This window comes from Phlebotomus argentipes, unplaced genomic scaffold, assembly GCF_947086385.1.
Source record: "Phlebotomus argentipes unplaced genomic scaffold, Phlebotomus argentipes genome assembly contig_2, whole genome shotgun sequence".
Classification (NCBI taxonomy): Eukaryota; Metazoa; Arthropoda; class Insecta; order Diptera; family Psychodidae; genus Phlebotomus; species Phlebotomus argentipes.
Window position 1 is genome coordinate 7566943 of NW_026776162.1, and position 22158 is coordinate 7589100.

Genomic DNA, 22158 nt, shown 5'->3' on the forward strand with positions numbered 1-22158 from the left:
ACCTCGTCATAAAACTGTGTTTCCTATCCTTCGACTAACGAATTAATAATGGATTTCTTTACATCTTCCAGAAGTGGTTTGAATTATTGAGAAGATAATTGAGCAATTGCTTCACTTGCGGCAATTATAGAGAATATCACTGTTTTTAATAACAATGACATGAATTATATGTTTTCCACTGAATTTCACTTCCAAATGGAGAAACAAACAATTGTAGAAAATGAAATGTAAATGTTCAATCAAATCCTTTCTAATGGGGATAATTGAATGTTTTAAGGGCAACTATTTTTGGTTTTTTATTAGGGGAGTTTTCCTTTAAGATCAATTTCAATTAAATTTTTAAAAATCAACTTCCATGATTTGCTCAAGAAAATAAAATTTACTAACATCAGTGATGCTTAGAAAATTTCACAAGCACAAAATGCATAAAAATCAATGAAAATTTGCCGAATTTTACGTTGTTAACTCTTCAATTGGACTAATTTTTTAAGGCTAAAGACATTAAGCAATAAAACTTGGATTTTAAGATAAAAATCACTTAATTTTTTTTAACCTACTGCGTCTTCTTGGTTTTGCAAATGCAAAAAATACGCATTAAATCAGTTTTTGTTACAAAATCTGTCTAAATTTTTAATCCAAATCAATTTATTTCTCAACATTAGCTGATTAATGACTATATTTATCGAGACAGAGTTAAAAACTCATGGAAATTCAACTCTAAACAACTATACTGATTAATAAATAAGGGAAATCAAACACACAATTGAATAAAACTTACTGGAAAGAACTTCCTAAAGTCGTCAACCTGAGAAAAAGCCACACTAAAACTGATTGAAAATCACTTTATCGAAACTTTTCTTCACAATTCACGCACTTTGAGAGTTCCTTGGAAAATCCTTCGCTGTCCGATTGCTGAGTTAAGCGAGTGACTTTGCTGCGAAACGCGAGGATAATGGTGGGCTTTGGTGGATTGGAAAAAGGAGCGACTGATGGACAGCTTGATTGTGATAATAAATGTAGGAGAGTCGCGACTTCTTGAACAATTCCGCCGCGAGTAATTGAAAGTTTGATGAAAAATTGACGTCCTGGCGCTGGTGAATCCTTGTGCCCGAAGGGGAGTGGCCTCGGGTTGACTTCTTCACCCTATGACACGCGCCACGACCGCTTTCGCTCCGCCCCTCGCCCTTTCCCTGATCCCACGGTCGCTGTCCTGCGCCGCGGATTGGACTTCACTCTGTCGCGTCCCTCTGCCTGGCGTCGGCTGTGTGCTTCCGGGAAGAGCGGACTTTCCTCCTGAGCATATCGTGGATATCGTGAGAAAGTGGCAGGAAGTTGGCGATGTTGAGTGTTTATTTCAGGCGCCTCTCAAGTGGGTGACGAACGATTAAAGTCCATTAGAAGGATGTTTGAAAGTGTTTTCGTGTCTCGAGAGAGAGGCGGAAAAATCAACACAGGGAATTCTGAGCGGGAAAATCGGTGGAAAATGTGGAGAATCTTTAGCAAAACTGAAAACATTTATTTCAGACTTACGAGCTGCCCTTTGGCAGCGTTATTGTTCTTACAAAACGGCTCTTGGAATGATGGAAGAGAGTGACTTTCACGTGACCAGCGGCGATGTGACCAGATCCCAGGCATTGAGATTCACGTCGTCGCTCGTGGAGCAGATGGACATGGTGATGGCGGCGCCCTTGACCACCGACTTGGCGCTCAAACACAGCCCGGCCGCCAGATTGTAGATTGGCGTGGATTTCTGGACAAGAAAGCAGCAATTATTGCCAATCTTGAGTGTCAAAAACAAGTTTCCTTACCGTTCTTTTGTGGCGCCACTCCTGGTCGCCGCCCATTTCGTGGCATTTGTTGAGGATCGGCGTGGAGGCGAACTGCCCGGAGGCGCTCGTCGACGCCTCCAGACAGAGCAGCTGTCCCAGGATCAGCTCGTTCTTGTCCGTCTCGTACCACACTTGCGTCTGCATGCGCAGGCAGGGCATCAGCTGAAGCGTGCTGCCGCGCTTCCAGAAGCCCTTCACCTTCTCGCCCGTGCTGGTGACGCACAGCGTGCTGTTGGTCAGGCGGATCGTGAAGCTGGACAAGTAGTTTCGCCGGCGTGAGTGCCAGGGCTCAAAGTTGGGCAGCCGGGCAGCCTTGCCGTTGTTCTTCCGCCTCGACTCGCCGGGAATCTCGATCTCTGGGTAGATATTCTCGAGATACCATTTGAAGGAGCGACACTGAAGGCGTTCTCTCAGCGCTTTCCGCTCCCCAACGTCTCCATAGTCCACAGATTGCGCTGTCGGCTGTTGCTGGAGGAAGTACTTCAAGTACTCATCCATCCACACGTGCGCCAGGCGCAGGGAGTTGCGGATCATGGTGTCAGAGCCGTCGGAAGAGCCATAGGGACGCCTCTTGCGGAACACATGACCGACGCGAGAGCAGGGAACCAGCTGAATGGCGCCGCCACACTGCCAGATCCTGAAGGATATTTCGAGATTCTCTCCGCCCCAGATGTCCATGCCCATGTCATACTCCCCCATGTCGCGGAAGTACTTCCTGTCCACGGCGAACAGCCCGCCGGCCATCGTGGGTGAGTTGAAGGGACCCAAGAAGTCAGTGTCCTGGCGCAGAGTGCCTTCCGGAAGGTTGTCCCACTTGAAGTGCAGCCCCCAGTTGAAGCCGCCGCGCACCAGAGGGCTGCTCGAGTAGTTGAATGTGTCTGAGTTGATGATGTCGATGACTGGCATGGCCAGAATGGACGCATTGGCTTTTATCACAGTCAAGAGTGGCTCTGCCCAGTCTCGGTTCACCTCAATGTGGCTGTCCAGGAAGATGAGCACATCTCCGGTGGCCTCACGTGATCCAATCACCCGAGAGCGGATCAAACCTTCCCTCTGCGCACCATTCCGCAGCATTTTCACCTTTCCAGTGCCGTCAATCTTCCTCAGCTCGCCGTCCAGGCTCTTCAGATCCTCCGCTAGACTGTAATCATCCACCAGAATCACCTCCTTCAGCAGCCTCGCCGGCGTCCGCACGAGGACACTATTCACAGACCTCAGAAGTGTCGTCAAGTGTTCATTGTAGAAACACATCACGATGGAAATCGTGGGCAGATCCTTGGGATAGACTTGCTGCGGGCAGAGTTTGTGACGTGTGTCGGGAACATCGCGACTCACGCCCAGATTATTGCTCACGAGAGTGTTGAAAGCGTGCTTCCGGTAACCTTCGTCCCTCAGGAACTGATCCTTTGAGTTCCGCACCATTCCGAACTCATCCCTCACTTCTGGCACAATTGGGCGCATCTCCTCGATGAGCTTCCGGCTGATTTTGCGGAACTTCTTCTCCTTCTTGTACATCTGCAGCTTCTGGGCGAACATATCGTAGTCCTTGTCCTTAATCTTACCGGAATTCTTGGGACTCCATTCTAGAGCATTGGATTCGACTTTGTGCTCCTGCAGCTTGCTTCCCAGGGAACTGGGCGTGGTGGTCAAGATGGGATCTGTGTTCTGGGTCAACTTCCAGTAGAGATAGAGACTGATTGTCCATGTGAGGGATGCGACGGTGATCCCGAAGAGAAAAGACTTCTTTGTTGACATTCCGGCTTTGGGTGTGTTTTTTTCTTCCTCACAGATTTATTGCACTGAAACCGCTTTGGTTGTGCGATAGCAGATCGGATTTATCACTGAATTGGTGCAACACATCTTGCACAACACAATAAGATGAGATTTATGCCCGTTTAGAGAGTATTTCCACGGTTTTCACAGTAAAATCACGAAATTTGCAAATAGAATACTGACACCATTGCGGCGAAGAGGGGATAAACATTGCGGCGAAATTCGATGTGTTTCTCGTGCGCCAATCGTGCGCACGAAGATGGGATTCGGGTGTAAATGTCGTGCTGAAGCTAGAAAAAGAGTGGCTTTTATTGTGATCAGCATTTCATTGATATAGAGTTTTCTCTACCGTAGGCACCATGGGAGTACCCAAGTTCTTCCGCTACATCAGCGAGCGGTATCCCAGCCTCAATGAGCTGGTGCGAGAGAATCAGGTGAGTGCGTGTAGAGAGCTGTGAAGTGGAATTTTCCTAAAGCAAATAATCTCTTGCAGATTCCAGAGTTTGACAATCTCTATCTGGACATGAACGGGATAATTCACACGTGCTCCCATCCAGACGACTCCAATGTGCACTATCGCATCTCGGAGGATAAGATGTTCAAGGCGATCTTCCACTACATCGACGTCCTGTTCCGCATCATTCAGCCGCAGAAGCTCATGTTTATGGCCATTGATGGCGTGGCGCCGCGCGCCAAGATGAACCAGCAGCGTGGCCGGCGCTTCCGCACGGCCAAGGAGGCGGAGCTGCAGGAGAAGAAGGCGCGCGAGAAGGGCGAGAAGCTGCCCGACGAGGCGCGCTTCGACAGCAACTGCATCACGCCCGGCACGCCGTTCATGGCGCGCCTGCAGAAGGCGCTGAAGTTCTTTGTGAAGAAGCGCATCAGCGAGAGTGACATCTGGCAGAAGTGCCGCGTGATACTGAGCGGGCACGAGACGCCCGGCGAGGGAGAGCACAAGATCATGGAGTACATCAGGTTCCTCAAGTCCAAGCCCGACTGGGATCCCAACACGCGCCACTGCCTGTACGGCCTGGACGCGGATCTGGTCATGCTGGGTCTGTGCACGCACGAGCAGCACTTCTCGCTGCTGCGCGAGGAGGTGAAGTTCGGGAAGAACGTGAAGCACGCCTCGTCTGTGGACACCACGCGCTTCTACCTTCTGCATCTGGGCCTCCTGCGGGAGTACATCGAGATGGAGTTCGGCAGCCTGAAGGCGACACTCAAGTTCCCCTTCGACATCGAGGCCATCGTGGACGATTGGGTGCTGATGGGATTCCTTGTGGGCAACGATTTCATCCCGAATCTGCCCAATCTGCACATTAACAAGAACGCACTGCCAGAGATTTATGCCACGTACAAGAGCATCCTGCCCAGTCTGGATGGTTATCTGAACGACAGTGGGAAGCTGAATTTGCCGCGCTTGGAGGTGTTCCTGCGGAAGCTCGGGCTGAAAGACAAGGAGTTCTTCGAGGAACACTACGATGATTTGCGATATCTTGAGGCCAAGACAGGTCTGACCAACGGATTGGGTGAATCTGACACGGATTCGGATCCCAATCTGGGTGCGTTTGACTGCCCGGACGACGAATTGATGCGAATGATCAAAGAGACGGAGGAAAAGGTGAGATTTTGCGAAATAATGTGAAATCCCGGTGACGCACTATAATGACTCTCTTTTCAGTATGACACCTCAAGCGATTCCGATAATGATGAAGAGGCGATATTTGAGAAGAATTTCATCAAATACAAGAAGAACTACTACACTAGTAAGCTCAAATATCCAGATATGACGGAGTGAGTATGAAATTTATCATCTCTGGATTATCACTAACTTGCATTCTCTGCAGAAATGTCCTGCGCGAGCAGACAAAGTGCTACATTGAGGCGCTGCAATGGACGCTGTACTACTACTATCGCGGAATTGTGTCCTGGGCATGGTATTATCCTCATCACTATGCGCCCTTTGTCAGTGACTTGAAGGATTTCGGCGATTTGCAATTGGACTTTGAGATCGGGAGGCCTTTTCTCCCCTTCGAGCAGCTGCTGGCCGTTTTGCCGGCTGCCAGCAAGACACTCCTGCCCGAGGCGTATCAGGACCTCATGACAGATCCTCAGAGTGACATCATTGAGTACTATCCGCTGGAGTTCGAGACGGACTTGAATGGGAAGCGCCAGGAATGGGAAGCCGTTGTTCTCATTCCCTTCATCGACGAGGAGCGTCTGTTGCGGGCGATGAAGGAGTGCAGCAAGTATCTCACGGAGGAAGAGGTGTTGCGCAACAGTCACGGACCAATGCTGCAATACGACTTCGTGGCTGAAAATCAAGGATCTTGCGTGGGTCCGGAAGAGGAAATTCTGCACAAAGTGTTTGCGTTGGAAACGCCTGTTGAACGTATGGATATTTATGTGCCGCCCGACAGAATGGTGCTGAAGATGTCCGAGAAGACGCTGAAGGGTGTCTTCTTCCCTGGATTTCCCACCACGAAGTATCTGCAGTACACCTCGAAGCTCGCCATGGCGCGCGTGAAGGTCTTCGAGCAGCCCAGCATGAACGAAAGCATGATCATGTGCGTGGATCCGACGTCAAACAAACTCGAACAGCTGGACTTTGAGACGCTGGCGAGGACGCTGGTGGGCAAGGAAGTGTTCACGGGATGGCCACACTTGATCGAGGGCAAGGTAACCGCGGTGTCCAATGAGGTGAAGAAATTGGGCGCCAATGCGGCGCCTCAGGAATACGACACAAGAGCCTACAATTTGGCCATCGTGGGCCTTCGTGAGCACCACAAGATTCGACTGGGAATCGACATTGGAGAGACAACAAAGCTGGTTCATGTGCTGCCCATTGAGTCTCGGGATTACATCTTCGGCAGTCAGGGCGTGATGACGCTGAGGAAAGTGTGGTCAAAGGTGGAACAGGCTTTTCCACTTCAGGTAATTTTTTATCAGCTTCACTGCAGACAAAGCGCGTTATCTGAACACATTGGTGCCCATTTCAGTTGGTTGTGAAAGATCTTCAAGTGCACAATGCGGACTTTCAGCAGTTCAAGAGTGTGGAGGAAGTCTTCCCGATCGGATCCACGATCTTTCTGCTCAGCACTCCGCAGTATGGGTGCAAAGGTGAGGTCGTGGATACTTCAACAGTGACGAAGAACGAGAGGATTCGAGGTGAGGACTTTGGTGATTAATTTTTGATGGTGTGGAAATTGAAAATTGGGCTTTTTGCAGTGTCGCTCAATGTCTATCCTGAGCCGCAGTTCCCCGAGCTGATCAGGAAGCACAGACAGTCGTCAGAGAAATATCTCTCTTGCCTGAAAGCTGCGACTGTGATTGGCGTGACGACGTCCGTGTTGGGCATGATCTCTGGCTCTGTGATCATCATTGGCGGCGCTCGGCGGCCTGTGCACAATGATGACAATGTAAAGAAGGTGAATGTGGGCTTGCTGATGCAGTCGCGGAAGGCGAACGTTGAGATTCCGGGCTACACGAAGAAGATCCAGGGCTACTGGTACTACAGCAAGGATGCTCTGACCATCGTGTCGGCGTACTTGAATCGCTTCCCGAGGCTGTTCAACGTTCTCTCGGCGCGGCGGCATGGAGACATCTTTGAGGAGGATCTGGAGCCTGAGATTGTGGACGGAAGTCTGCTGCAGGAGATGGTGAAGTTCGTGAAGGAGCAGCCACACTACAACATGGACAGACAAGTGATTGGTGCGCAGGTGATAGAGAAGGACATCATTGAGGAGATAATCGATGTTGTCCAGGAGACAAAGAGTCAGATGTACAAACAGATGAAGCTGCAGATCAAGCCAAAGCTGATCTACCGGCCGGGATTAACGAAGACGAGCAAGGGACCTGATCCAGATGTGATCTTCAAGCTCTTCGATCGTGTCATCGTGGCCAGCACGGCGTATCCCGTACCGCTGGGCCACAAAGGCACCGTTGTGTCAATTATTCCCGAATCGGATCCCAATCCGATCCACTTCGAGACGCGCAAGACGGCGGGAACGAACCTGATCGACGTGCTGTTCGATGAAGAGTTCGAGAATGGCTCGGCGCTGTATGGATTGGCGGACAAGAGGGTGTTCCGTGTGCCGGATTACATCCTCATCAACATCACGTACGGCAGAGTGAAGTATTCGAAAGATACGAAGGATTCGAAGGATACGAAGGATACGAAGGATACGAAGGACACGAAGGAGCAGCAGAAGCCGCAACAGAGCCGGGAGCTTTATCCCAGGGTGCCGCTGAAGGCGCAACAGGAGGAGAAGAAAGCCTCGCCGCCGAGGAATCGCTCTCCGAAGATGTCCGGCAAGGCGAATGGCGTGAAGAGTCAGGAGAAGTTGAAACTCCAGCCGGGCAATCAGTACAATGACATCTGGTCGAAACTGAAGGAGCAGAAACATCTTCCGCCTGCCCACATGATTCCCACGAACCACGTCCAACCCTCGGACACCGCCAAGGATGGGTCGGATTTGCTGCGGAAGCTGCTGAAGCTGGACGTGACGCCTGGAGAAGCGAAGACTTCGAGTGTTCCTGACCAGCCAACGGCGCCGGCTAAATTGCCGCCGCCACCGCCTCTGTGGCGTCAAGAGGCGGCGGCCAAGAGTATGAAGACAAAGGCATCGGCGTCCAAGAATCCTCCAGCAGAGGCTGAGATGAAGGCGAAGCAGGAACCACGGAGAGCACAATCAATGCAGGGACTAATGGGCATACCACCACTCATGTCCAAGGGATCCTTCCAGCCCGCGCTGTCGGCGTTCGCGATGCACCAGAAGAAGCCGCCCCTCGTTTATCCCACGCCGCCGTTCTCCGGCGCTTATCCCTACTGGCAGATGCGCCCGAATTTCCAGCAGCAGCCGCTCAACTTCTGGCCACACGCGAGGCCTCAGGGATTCCCCGTGAACTTCATGCAGCCACACCAGCCTGTCGCTCCGCCGGCGCCACCGCCAACACTGCAAAGCAGCCACAGCGACTTCATCCCTCTGCAGGCGGCCAGGAAGATCGTGAAACAGAAGAACATGCAAGCGAAGGATGTGAAGGAGACTTTTGAGCAGCGCAATGCTCAGCAAAGACAGCGAGTGGAGCAGAATCAGGAGGAGAACAGACAGAAATTCACTGCCTTCATGGAGAAGTTGGCCGGAAAGAGGGTGGAAGCGCCAGATCAGGAGGAATCTCCTGCCAAGACGCAACGGAACAAGGTGAGAATGACCAAAAATCCCCTGAAAATGCTCTTTATAACCAGTTCTGTTTCTCTTCCTGGACAGAAAGTGCAGCCTCCGACGCCTCGGCAGGCACGCATCGCAGCTAAGTTCGATATAAGCTCATAAAGTTTTTTAGGACTGGAAATCATAGATCAGGAAGTCCCAGAATACTTCTCAAGTTAATCTTCCGGATGTTGGAAGACTGAGAAAGAGAGTTAAGTAAGACACTCTACAATTGTTAACAACTTGAAATATATTTTACATTGTGGGACCTTCTATTACTGATAAGTTTTCTACCTGAATCTGTAGCAGGAAGACTGCTTCCTTAGATTCCTGATCTCAATGCGACAACACGTGTCTTCCCTTGAGAATCCGCCTCATAATGACTCTCCTGCCGCCGGCTGTTGCCAATCGTGCCTCCAGGCCGAGCTTTCGGACGCGTTTTATCTCACTCGGTCGCGGGAAGTTGTTCTTAATGTTGTTCCTGGACGAGATCAGACTCCACAAGCCACCGGCTTTGGGGGCCACGAGATGGTTTTGGGCCACTGAGTGGAAGCCTCTCTGCAGGGGATTTCTGTGGGTTCAGGCGAAGGTTTGATTAGAATTTGATGAAATGAGATCCTTGGAAGAGTTTTACCTGAGAGTTGAAGCGAGAAGTGGGAAAATATTGAACATTTTGTGAAAAGAAACTCTAGGAAAGCAACAACACGATTCTAGAAATCAATGACATTCCGCTGTTTCCAGTACCACCCGCATGGAGCGCTGCTGGCAGTTGAGGCGGACGATTTTCCGCCTCTTTTCAAAACATCTTCACTTGAAAACGGACCAAAAACGGGATTCTTCTAATAAGTTTTATTGGTTTTATTCAATTAAAATCTCAAACTACAAATAGTCCATTATCAGTAATAAGGTATAATGTAAGTTATCAATGTATTTAATAATATGATGTGTTAATAACATTTCTCTTATTTTCTCTCATTTTTATTGAATGTTGATCATCTTCTCATTGTTAAAGCATCAAAGGCGAATTCTTTTCCATTTCTCTTTTCTTATGTGTTTAAACGCTAATGTCTGGTGAAAAACTCTCTGTTAATTTTAATTTTCCAGTTTGTTAAAGAAGCATATTTCATCTCACGTGTTTTCAACAAATCTCTCTCTTTATTCTCATTTTGTCCATGTTTTCGCATTTTCCGCGGAAAAGATCAATTGAAATCACAGCCACCAAAAAAGGTGAAGATTGAGGGAAAGACAAAGAGAGTGAGAGAGAGAGAGAGAAAGAGGGGAAAGGAAGGCGATGAATTAATGATGAGAAGTCGTGAACTGAGTCTATTCAAAGCACACACAATTGAATTGTTAACTGAAATATTGACGCAATTGTTGCAAATTGTCCATCATCTTTGATATGCGCAAAAGGATTTGGGTGAGATGACGCCTCGGCAAATTGCATAACGATTTTCTTCCTCATCTTCGTGGTCTAGATTCTACGTAGTTTTATTTATTATTATTATTATTAATCATATGAGATTCTGAGAAAGAGAGAGAGAGAGAGAGACAGACAGCGACAATTCGCTTGCAGAATTGTTTCACTTGTCGCTTTAGGTCAAAATTGTCCAGTTAATGAGGAGAAGAACAACCATTTGAAGTCTTGGTCCAAAAATATTATTGATGGCTTATTTGCTCCGTTTTTTCCTCTTTTCTTTATTTTATACTCTAAAAGACTATGAGTTATAGAAGAATTCATCTACGAAACTCATTTTTGTGTGTATTCTAAAACGCTTCTTGTCCTCTTTGATATTCACTCTTTCCGCCACTTTTGAGGTCCTTCTGGGGAAATTCTTCGCATCTCCTGATCATTATCATGCAGCTTAAACGTGCTTAGGCTAATTTTCTTGTCACCTCTACTGATTTCACGCGCGCGTTGTCGTGTGTGAAATAGATAAAGCGTAAACTCGGTAATAAATAGTTCCTCGGCGCTCTCAAAGAGACACTCAATGCTTCGGCAACTGACGTCTCCTGATTTCCTCCCTCGCACGCTCTCACCTTGAAGAGGGTTCTAATATATATATAGTAAAGTTCTGAAAACCTGTGAGCTTCTCATGGCGCGCAAATGCGCCAAAATATTATTAGTTTTTTTGAATAGCATCGCCAATTGCAATTCAATGCCGTATATCCGATTGTTCTCCATGGTAAAAAGGTATATTATCTATAATGTGATGAAATCTCCTGAAGAATCGCTGGCGCGAGGGAGGGACTCTAGGGCATCCGCCACTTCGCCAGCTACGAAACGTGCGCCAGCAGCCACAGCAGCAAAGGACTCCACATGGCGAGCAGCGGCGGCGCCACCGCCGTGGGATTCGCGTGGCCGCCGGCCAGGATTTCAGCGCGCTTCCTCAGGCGCGCCTGGTACATCTCATCTTCGCCCGGCGGATCCAGACACTCTGCAAGAGACAAGAAGGATTTGATGACTTTCTTGTTCACTTGAAGCTGGTTTTAGTTTATTGTATTATCAACAAATTAAAATCCTGAATTGAATCTCTTGATTGTGCATTCTTGTTGAACAAGAGAATATTATGTATAAATTTCAATTAAAGTTAAAAGCACAAACTAATATAATTTCTAAGTTTTCTAGTGCAAAAGTGAATTTCTCATATGAAAACTTGCAAAATTCGTTTTGTAGGGCAGAAGATTTTTAGGTCAAAGCAGTAATAGAGAAATCTGAAAATCCTTGCTTGATTTCTTAATCGTTTCAATATTATTCTATACAAATACGACAATTTTCTTCACTGAAAGTTTTTTTTATGTAAAAGAAACGGACATTAACACTTTCTGCACACTTTTCTTGAACTGTAAATTCTGTATAAATCGCTTTTCAGCGTGATTATCTTCGCTTCATCTTGTTCTTGTGTAAATATTCCTTTGATCTGCTTCGAGTGTGATTCTGTTGAGCTGTTGAAAAACTAAGTTTTTAATTGATTTTCCGTCAAAGTGCACACTTTAGCAATAAATCTCGATTGTGTGGAAAGTTTAAAGTGTCACCGAGGCGTGTAACTTCGCCCGAATTCCCACTTAAAGTTGCGCTTCGGCAGGAAAAATGGGTCACTTCCGGCGAACAACTCACCGAACTCGCAGCATCTCTCGCCGACGCGGAAGTTCTTGCAGAACTGTAAAACGGCGGATAGAGTTAGTGCGGGGTGATTTTGGGGAGGACGACAGATTGTGGGCTACTCACGTAAGGGGGATCACAGTAAATCGCCTTGCACCAGAGCGGCTCGGAGTGATAGCACACGCAGAGGCTGCACACGCCCGGCCCGGGAACGTACAGCAGCCCGTGCGCCACGGAGTTTCCCTGAAAGTCTATGCAGTCCTCCTCGAGACTAGCTGCAGAGTGGACAAGACAGTGCATTAGAATATGGGAAAATGCATTCTGAGCCAATCGATTTTCTCATCATCAGAGCCATCAGAGCGAAATTCGAGCTACCGAAAACCTCTTTCGAATTAATAGCGTCATTTACATGCACATCATACAGTGGCGTGAAGTAGAATGAGGACAACAATGCTCTAGAGGCTTACAAATGTGTCGTGAGTTTCGACATCTTGATTTAAAGTTTTAGTTTCTTAATTAAAGTTCGTAATTGATGTATGAGCTAAATTTATATCTCGATTGGAAAATGAACTTCTCCATTATAAATCTTGCTAGAATTCCTAGAATTTATCATCAAAATTAGTCGAACAATCAATTTGAATTTTCACTGCGTTTCCTCTTCGACTCTATTTTATTCTGAGTCGCTGTTTCTGTGTGCATTTTGGAAAAATCCAATATTTGCTTAACGGAAAATTGGGAAAACGTAAGCCTTTGAAATTACTGTTGGATGCAAGTCAAACAAACGTTATTGGAGTTTATTCTGCAAATATGAAGTCAAATGAAAAATGGACGAACATTGATGGGAAAAAATGATGAAAAGTGCACAAATATCAAGTTTTTTATCTCTTGGCCAAAGTGCTTTTATCACTAAATGGCACTTTTTGTCTCTCTGCACTTATCAGATGAATTAATCTGAAACGATCAATAATGTTCAGTGCATTCTTGTAAATTTTGTACATTTAATATTGAATATTTTATACCACCCAGTCAATAAAGTGACTTGAAACTTTTTTATTGCTCCCGAATCTGTTCAGAAATACTTTGCGCTGCGCTATAAAAGCTGTTTGTTGTCCCTCAATAAAATACATGTATTTATATACTGGTGGTTTTTCGAAATTTATAAACAGATCTGCGAATTTATTGGCGATTGTTTTATCGTCCCTTTTAAATCCACACGCCGCACATCTTAATTGTTGTTTGCAGATAATTTATATGTACAAAATTTCCGCGAAAGTCAATTTCCATCCAGCCACTCTTGGCGCTGCACTTTGGCGCGCGCGAAAGAAAAACCTGAGCAGCATCTCAAGGATGCACGAGAGGAGGAAAAAAAGGCGCTTGTTTCTGCACAAAAACACGGTGCAGAATTCGATTACAAGAGCTTACAAGAGTCACAACGTGAGCTTCTTCAGCGACACGATGCGTTCTCGAGGGGGTGAAATAGAGCGATAAAAATTTTTACGACACTCAAATAAAGTGGAGAAGCACCAAGGGAAGGGAAAAGTGTCGTCCTCAAATGTATATTTCCTTTTTTTTCCTTCATGCGAGCGAGCGACCGAATATTGGGCGGGCAAAATGGGCGAGAATTTGTAGTGATGATCATGTAATTTGCACGAACGATGGCGAGCCCCTGAAGTGGGTCTAAATAAATCCAATTAATTCTGTTGTGATTTAGAAATTAATAATAGAACAAACATTTTAATCCACACTCTTGCCATCTCACACTAAATTAACTCTCGCTGGCTTCAAGAGTGGGTGGAAATGATGAAGCGCGACATGAGATCTGGCGAAAGAACTTCCGCGATAATCCGAGGTGTTTATGCTCCGGTACAGAGAAGTGCGCTTCTGGCGACATGTTAAACTCCGTCTTGTTGATGCACTTGAGACATTTTTGCGCGCTCTCTTTCAATTCATTGAGATTCACGTCGCAGAATCGTGCCAAGTTGAGGGCCTCAAAATGCACTCAATTCTCACCAATTGCTCTTGTCAATGGCGGGAAATTTCTCGTCACTTTTGCCAAACGACAAGTTTCCTAACTTTTCACACTGATTTAGGGGATTTCGGGACGTCTGAGCGCAGGAAAATGACATTGTGCAGAGCGAAATATTTCTAATTCGAAGGACTAAAGCTGTTTTAAAAAACGCAGTTTGGGCAAGAGACAGTTGATAAATATTACAAAAATTTAAATTTTATTTCAAATAGATTTCTTATTCCGTGGCAATCTATAAAAAATCACTAAAGTCTGATAGAATATTCTGTGAATTGCTCTCTCACTTTCCCCTAATTAAATCCTTATTAATTTTTGATTGATTGCCAGCTAATTTTATCTCTAATTCTGATAAATCTAGTTTTTAACAGTTTTAATTGGTCAGTATCCTCATATTTACTGAAAAAGCTGCCAAACAATATCAAAGTGACAACATGAGTGACAATAAAATACGATGAAATCCTATTAAACAGAGTATTAAACCGATACAATTGTCGACTATGAAGCATTCGACGCTGTTGGGAAAGGGCAGAGGAAATTATCTGATGGGAAAACTGTGGGGTGTTTGCGAAGAAAATCGAGTTAAGCTCTGAGTGGAGAAAATATTGCATTTGCTGCAATGCGACTCTGATGGCCACAGAGTTAATAATGCGTCCCTTCGTCAAGTGCTCGGGAAGTGGATAAATGACACAGGAAGGAAAGCACACATCGCGACTGAGGCAATGTCAAGTGCGATGAGGACGATGAGGGTGTGAATTATGCAATAGAGAGAGAGTATGATTTTCATACCTGCTAATCCCATAAGGACACTCAAAACTGGAATTACATAATTGATTTGAGCCATTCCTCCGCCTTAGCCTTTTTTTATCCTTGCTCTCTCACTCTCTCTCTCTGACTGCGAAGGAAAAGGAAGTTTTGTTGAGAGAAATTATTCACGCGATGCCTGGTGGTGTGTCTTCACCTTGCTTCCTTGGCTGTCTGCCCTCCGCTTGAAGGCAGGGAAATTGGGTGTATATAATATCACCAGTGAAAATCTATATATCACAATTCGTTGGCGAGTGAAAAGTCCTTCTCACTCGCGAATGCACCGAAATGCATTCTCTCGCTATATATGCACTTTTCCCCCCGAACGGCTCGCGTTGCAACACTTTTTCCTACCACACTCAATCAATAAGCCCAAAACCACCACAGCACACCCTCTTGCATTCTCACACACGCTGTTGACCTCCTGGCCGAGGAAGTGAGCCGCGTGATATGCACTCTGGCGCGCCCCACAGTGATTGCCACGAATGCAGCGAAGGGCGGGAGATTCACTGTCCCCTGAGGGCAGCTTTGTGCACTGCTGCCAGGTCGAAAAGTGGCACAGACGGTCAGTCGGTCGAACGGACCGCGGTGGCTGGTGGAAAATCTGCAACTGAAGCCGCGACGATTTTCTCCTTGCTGCATCGTGCGATGAGAAAAGGCGGGAAGGGGAAAATCGCGTGTGTGATTCTCTCACCGAGAGAGAGAAAGAAGCTCCCAATTTCCCCATGAAGAGAGCGAGAGAGTTTGTGTGTGTGAAAGAGTGCCAAAAAGTTGGCACAGAAGAAAACCGGCACAGAAAATCTCCAAGAACAAATAACTCCCCTTTTGGGAGGTGATTTCAAAGGGATTCTTTTCACACTGGTTTGGGAGGTGAGCATGAAAAATTCAGCACTTTCTTCCCGTCTGCCAAACACGTTCCACAATTTTTTATCTCTTCTCCTTCTGGGGATTCAACAAAAGCAAGGCGTCAATAAATTTGCAAAGTCAATTGGCTTTGAATGCAAAAGTGTGTGGTGACGGTGAAATGACCGAAGAAAGGCAATCGATTGGTGTGTTGATAAGGAAATCAATAAACTCACGCCAGGGTTCAAGGCTGATGGCGATATAGACAAGATACAAACGGAGGGTTTTGTGTGTAAATAATTAAATTGATGGGAATTTTGTGAAGCTTCGTCGACAAACAACTTGCTCACTCATTTCCCACCCACTGTGGGTGGGGGTGAGGGTGACACTGTGCATAGTTTCGCCATGCCGACAGGGGGTTGGCGTGTAGCATAAATGGTACACGTTCAGGAAGTCGCAGGGGGTGCAAAACCACGCCAATTTCCAAATTGCTTCACACACACTCAGTTAACCCTCTCGAGAGGCGATTTCTGGTCTCTGTTTTCCTCATTTAAGCCACAATTATCAGCAGATAATCAAATCTAGCCACAATTATATAGAGCCCACAGTATAATTTCATTCTCCTCCCCATCAAGAGATTATCATATTAGAGCAAATTGTGTGGTTTTGAGGGCCAAAAGCCGCCCCTCGACGCTATAGGGAATTCTCGGCACGACTTGCATATGTGCGAGTTCGGATGATGGGATGGAAATGCAGCACGCCGCATGCGCTCTGTCTCCGCAACCCCTCCGGAAGTGGTGGGGCCTCTGTCGTCACAACATGCCCCACACGAGCGCCCACCAACATGGGGACGGGGTGGCAAAGAGTGCCACCCAGGGAGAGAGACACGGAAATCGAGATCAGTCTAATTGCTCGTCAGATCATTTATTAATCCTCGCCATGACCACAACGACGCCCCCTTTTCATGGCCTGTCACCAAGTGGGGCGCACTCAGCGGCGAGGCGGCAGGAGCACTGCAGATGCCGTGTTTTAAAGCTTTCATGAACTTCAAGGTTTCACAGCTATTCTGGGACAAGAAATCCACTTCCTTGTTTACCAATGCTCAATATATGTATGGCGAAAAGGGTGGAAAATCCATGTTTTGAAAAGTCATTGAAAGACTTTAAAGCGTTCTGAGTCCCAGAGTGAAAAGTCAAAATGAATTTTTAAAGAGTAAATAAATGACTTAATAGTTGGACAGTGACAAGTTTTGCTCTTGTATAGCAATAAACACTCTTAGAATGGATGCAAATAAGAGGAAATCTCATACTCTCTAAATGAGATTTAAATCCATTGAGAATTTTCTGCGCTTCCAGAAAGACCGAACAAACTTCTGAAACAAATCCCAAATAATTTTAAATATGTTCTGGGATTATTTTAGAGAAAATTCAGCAAGAAATTTCATTGGAAGAAAGAGAAATAATAACTGGGGAAACAATGTTTTAACTCAATTAAACAATAAAACGAAGCATTTCAACTATGCGAAGAGATAAATTTCTTCCTTGCCTTTTGGTAATGAACTTCTCTTCTATCTCAACTTGTGCCAATAATCATTCAGTTCGCCTTCACTTGAGATTTATTCGATCGCTTAATTGCCGTGTAAATAACGTGGTGGCAATAAATGTGAGTCGCGTGTGGAAAAGAGTGAATTTATTTCGATTTCAACTCATGGGTATTTATTGTCCTTGCGCCGCAGGTAGATTAACTCTGTCCTTTGCTTACTCCTGACTGCGATGCACTGGGATTTAATTAAAGTGCCAAATTTATCACTCCAAACGCTAAGCTTCACTGTGTCGCTGAAATCTGCAAGTGAATTCAAGAGGTGGAAAGTCGAGAGTAAGAGAGAGAGAGAGAGTAATTTATTTATGCCTTCTCTCCGCATTTAATTTGTAGAAAATTGCCCAATTCGCTCTTTGTGTGCCGAGAGCACAGTTGTTAATGAAGTTTTCCCGGCGACAAAGGGTGAAGCAAGTTTCCGTGTTTCTTTCAGGCGCTGCGACAGTTCAAAGCACACAATGGGGGTGGATTTGGGGGTGCCTGAAGATTGTGTCTATTCACAAACTGAGGTGCCCTCAATTTGCTATTCGCTTGCGTTGAAGCACTTTTGCATGTTGCGGTCTTGCAAAGTCCTTCGTAATGAAGTTTTTCTCCTTTGTGTGTCCTTTGTCCCGAGCCTGGACATGCATTCTCTTTGATGCACTCTCAGCTTGTATATTGAGCACGATGGAGTCTGTCGAGATGCATCTTGTGATGCTCCGCATTAGTATTCTGTGCATGGAAATTCCCCCCGGGCGGCCTTTCACGGGTAATTAATGCGAAGAATGGGAGGGATTTATTATTTTATGATTGTCTCCCGCTGGGAAATTTCGCCCAAAGATTTATGCGAGACTTGAGAAGGTTTTCGGCAACATTGCAGCCGGAAGAATACAAAGTAAGGCGAAGCTATTAATGCCCGCCTGAAGTGCTTCCAAATACAACCTTCTCTTGTACTTCTTTTCTTTTGACGCGCTCTATTAAATTTGTATTAAAATATTTATACGGCTACGAAAGAAAAAGACACTTTTGAAAGTCACAATTTTTTTTGTGGTAATTAAATTAATGTTAGAACCAGAAATCTTTGGGAAAGAAGGAACAAATTGCGATGACATTAGAGATTTATTGAGCTGTGAAAAGTTATGTCGCAGATAAAAAACAATCCACAAATCGTCTATTAAATGTTTTTTGGCGCTGTAAATTTTAATTCAATTTGCGATATTAATTATTAAGAAATATGAGTATAAAAAAGCAGAGAAACTGATTCTTTTTCCTGTGTATTCGATAGCAAATTAGAAAGATTTTGCAGGAAAAGCAAACAAAACAATTAATTTCAATTGTGTGTCAGTATAAAAGAGGCAAAATAACAGAAAGTGGTGTACAGATTTCCGCCACAGGTGTTCCCTTGAGCCCAAACAGGCGCTCTTTTGGGGAAACACGAGCGTGAAAGTGCGAGGATAATGGAAAATCGAATTCAACCTCTGACCCAAAATCACTATCTGCACATCTTCGAGCATTTCGCACCCAATTTGCCACTATCACGTGGAAAATACACATTGCTCAGCGCCCAATTCGCAAGATCACAACACTTCGAGGGTGAAATATTAAAGCGCGCCTGAATGGCAAAACACCACGCAAGGAGTTTTTGTCGACAAGACAATTGAGAAAAAATTGCAGAGAAAAATGATTGTCTCGTGTTGGAGATTAAAATGAAAATTCCAGAACAACGAGGAAATGTCTTCGTCACTTTTCATTTGCGCAGAATTTTTCTCACAGCCTTGAAGCGGGCGTCTTTAGTAATTAAGCTTATTCTTCAGCACACCTTCAGCACATTATTTGCCAGCTTTTATTTAAACATTCTCAGAGAATGCAAATTTAGCGCTCTTTAGCAAATTGCTAAGGCTTTAACCCTTCTTTAAGGCAGAAGAAAAAGTCAAGCAAATCCTTAGGGTGACTTTAATGATAATTGATGATTTGACAGGACTCGAGATTGCAAGAAATCAATAAAATCCATTACAAACTTCAATAAGAGCTTTAATATCAATTATCTCAATGCTTGAGAGCTTTTAATTCGCAAGCAAATTGAAAATTTAACTAAAAAAGACCCAAAATAAATTATTTACCGTGACTTTTGGATCCTAGCTTGAAAGCATTTTCCCTATTAATTTTCCTCTTGACTGACTTTTCTCTCACGTCAATATATATAATTCAAGAATCCCCAGAAATGAGTTCAAAGAGCCTTTGCTCTGGCAAATATTCAAATAGTTCAGAGGATATAATTGAATTCTCAGGAAATTCCTGCTGATAAATCAATTTGCGACTGGAAATTGTGCTCTTAAGAGGATTTCCCCACATTTGTTTCCCGTGAAAACACAAAATGCTGCTCTCTCTCTCTCTCTCTGTCGTGACAGGAAGTGCAAAGGAGTGGAAAATTGCGCTTCAGCGAGTGTGTGTCTGTGGAGTCCCGCTGGGGATTGAAGGACATTTACTGAGTCGATATTTGTGGCAGCATTTCCTCACCGACTTAGCAACGGTTGCTAAAATAACTCGCCATATCCGCGCTTTTCCCTAGAGTCGTTGTGTGACTGCCGAAGCAAAAATGTCCCTTGAGGTAAGTTTGCCACACTAAATTCTCACACTGTCTCTCATCCTCTGCCTCTGATCCTCCCCCAAAAGGAGGAGAGACGAGCCTCCAGCGAGCGGCGCCGGAATCTTCTGCATCTCATTGTGCAGTTCCTTGACGATCTGCATCTGTGCGACTCGCGCGACAGTCTCGTGACGGAGGCCAAAATCCCCGCGGACGTGCAAGTGTGCGACAATGTGGACCTGGAGACGATGTATCTGGAGTTCCTCAGCTACTACCAGGTGAAATTTGGACGCGCCCCAAAAATCGTGAAGCGAGTCACGCGACAAGAGACGCGAAAATCCGCTCGCGCCTCGCGAAACAACGCACCCAAAAGCGCCGCGAAGGCAGGAAATCAGGCCAGTGACACGTGGAATAGCCTGTCAGTTGTGCAGATATGTGCAAACTCATGCACTCCACATGTGGACGAGACTGTTAGACTCGGGCGTCCGCCACTCTCATCTTTCGAGCACTTTTCGCCCGAATGGCGGGAAATCGCTCAACTCGTTTGCAGGTGAATAGCCTAAAAGAATTCGCAAGAATCTAACTAATCTCCTCAATTGCCTGCAGAGATCTCATCGTGGATAGCGTCAATGTGTCCTGGAGTGACGTCTTCGGCGCCAGAGATGCCAAAGAAGTCCTCAGGGAGAGTGTAATCCTGCCTCTTGAGTATCCTGAGCTCTTTCGCAGCGGCAAAACTGAGCCCTGGAAGTGTGTTCTGCTCCACGGACCACCAGGCACTGGGAAAACCCTCCTGGCCAGAGCTCTCTGCGCGGAGACGCACGGGAAAGTGTCCTTCTTCAACATCTCCTCCAGTACAATTGTCTCCAAGTGGCGCGGAGACTCAGAAAAGTACCTGCGCGTGCTCTTCGACGTGGCCAGACTCTATTCCCCGTCCGTGATCTTCTTCGACGAGATTGAAGGCCTGACATCGCGCAGGGATTCTCCGACTGAACACGAGGCATCGCGGAGACTCAAGAGCGAGTTCCTCACTCTCCTGGACGGCTTCACACCATCGAGCGGAGTGTTTGTCCTCTGCAACACCAATCTGCCCTGGGAAATCGATCCCGCCTTCCTGAGGCGCTTCGAGCAGAAGATTCTCGTCGATCTGCCGAGCGCTGAAGATAGAGCGGAGATCGTCAAGAGTCTCTTGCCAGGCTGTGCAAAGTGGGCGATTGGAGCCCTCACGGAGGTATCTAAGATGACTGAGGGCTTCACTGGAGACGATCTGAGGATTGCCTGTAAGGATTCGCTGATGGGACAAGTGAGGAAGTTCATTGGGATGCAGAAAGACGCCTCGAAGACTTCCAATCAACCCTCAAATGTGTCTCTGGCGGACTTCGAAGCCTCCCTTGGCAGAATAACACCCACGCCGACCAGTGTCGTGGAGAGACATCGCCAGTGGCATGAAAAGCACTCGAATTCTCTTTGAATGGTAAACTTTTATCATGGAAAAGAATAGAAAATTTTAAGACTTGCTCTTCTTGGTCTCCTTGCGCTTCTCCGCCATCCTGTGGGCGTCATAGAGTCCTGTGTAGTAGCCACTGGTGTACCAGGCCATCAGCATTGCGGCCAGGTGTTTTCCCTCTGCGCTGGAGTCGTTGGCGAAGGGCGGAAGCGGCGGCGGCTGAAGAGTCATCGGCGGCACGAAAGAACCGCCGTTGAGGAGCGATGAAAGCTGAGCAGCGACAGGCGGTGCGTCTGTCTGCCTCGTGGACGATGAGGACTGGGCTTCGGGCTCCTCAGACACCACTGATGAGTCCTCCTCGTCCTCCTGGACGGTCGGCGAGGCGAGAGAAGCCTCAATTTGTTCCATTCTCGCATCACCGCCAAGAGATTCCTTCAACTCTGACGCCGCCACGAACTGCTCGTTCTCATAACCAATGAACTTGATCAGGAACTTTCCGGTACCCCCACTGGATGACACCACCACGGCCTCGTACTCCAGGCCATCCTCGCGGTAAACTGCCCGCACAAAGTCCCCAACTTTGTGCTTCACCGGCTGCCACAGCAACGAGCGCTTCCCTGCCGAGTCGTCCACTTTTGGGGCTTCATCCTTGGTTGTGTTGGTGGCTGAGGCCATCTTCTTGGCCACGTCCTCCTTGGCCAGACGCACGGATTCATCGTAAGCCTTGATGAGCAGTTCATCATCCCAGGGATCAGAACTGTCCGAATCCTCTCCACTTCCGCCATTCAAAGTCTGTGAATCGCAGCCTAATTAGCATCTAGAACACCCGGAGCACCTGCTGAGATTGTGACTTACCCCATTTTTGCCTGCTTTCAGCATTTTTGAGCGCCCCAAAGTTCAACGAAAAATCCAAACGTAAACAAAGCCTCACGCTTTCCGGAAACTCAAACGTCAAGAAAACGAACGTTCCGAAATT

General features: G+C 46.4%; 5 protein-coding genes across 5 annotated transcripts; 2 read left to right on the forward strand and 3 right to left on the reverse strand.

The window, feature by feature from the left end:
• Positions 1-1469: 1469 nt before the first annotated feature.
• On the reverse strand, positions 1470-3801 carry LOC132264212 (polypeptide N-acetylgalactosaminyltransferase 35A). The gene is made up of 2 exons (XM_059764327.1): positions 1809-3801; positions 1470-1750 (listed from the first exon to the last, which is right to left on the reverse strand). Exons 1-2 carry the CDS (start codon positions 3582-3584, stop codon positions 1598-1600), a joined length of 1929 nt encoding a protein of 642 aa, XP_059620310.1. The 5' UTR covers positions 3585-3801; the 3' UTR covers positions 1470-1597.
• Positions 3802-3904: 103 nt separating this feature from the next.
• Positions 3905-9076, forward strand: LOC132263190 (5'-3' exoribonuclease 1). The gene is made up of 7 exons (XM_059762837.1): positions 3905-4036; positions 4096-5223; positions 5284-5396; positions 5450-6536; positions 6602-6770; positions 6831-8803; positions 8870-9076. Exons 1-7 carry the CDS (start codon positions 3962-3964, stop codon positions 8930-8932), a joined length of 4608 nt encoding a protein of 1535 aa, XP_059618820.1. The 5' UTR covers positions 3905-3961; the 3' UTR covers positions 8933-9076.
• A 567-nt stretch (positions 9077-9643) lies between these two features.
• On the reverse strand, positions 9644-15342 carry LOC132263197 (uncharacterized). Its single transcript, XM_059762850.1, has 5 exons — positions 14894-15342; positions 14722-14827; positions 12036-12184; positions 11925-11967; positions 9644-11244 (listed from the first exon to the last, which is right to left on the reverse strand). Exons 2-5 carry the CDS (start codon positions 14774-14776, stop codon positions 11084-11086), a joined length of 408 nt encoding a protein of 135 aa, XP_059618833.1. The 5' UTR covers positions 14777-14827; positions 14894-15342; the 3' UTR covers positions 9644-11083.
• On the forward strand, positions 15187-21247 carry LOC132265226 (katanin p60 ATPase-containing subunit A-like 2). Its single transcript, XM_059765804.1, has 3 exons — positions 15187-15301; positions 19763-20288; positions 20345-21247. Exons 1-3 carry the CDS (start codon positions 15187-15189, stop codon positions 21204-21206), a joined length of 1503 nt encoding a protein of 500 aa, XP_059621787.1. The 3' UTR covers positions 21207-21247.
• LOC132264695 (survival motor neuron protein) lies at positions 21203-22138 on the reverse strand. The gene is made up of 2 exons (XM_059764981.1): positions 22038-22138; positions 21203-21974 (listed from the first exon to the last, which is right to left on the reverse strand). The coding sequence occupies exons 1-2, from the start codon at positions 22059-22061 to the stop codon at positions 21243-21245; spliced, it is 756 nt and encodes a 251-aa protein (XP_059620964.1). The 5' UTR covers positions 22062-22138; the 3' UTR covers positions 21203-21242.
• Between the last annotated feature and the right edge of the window lie 20 nt (positions 22139-22158).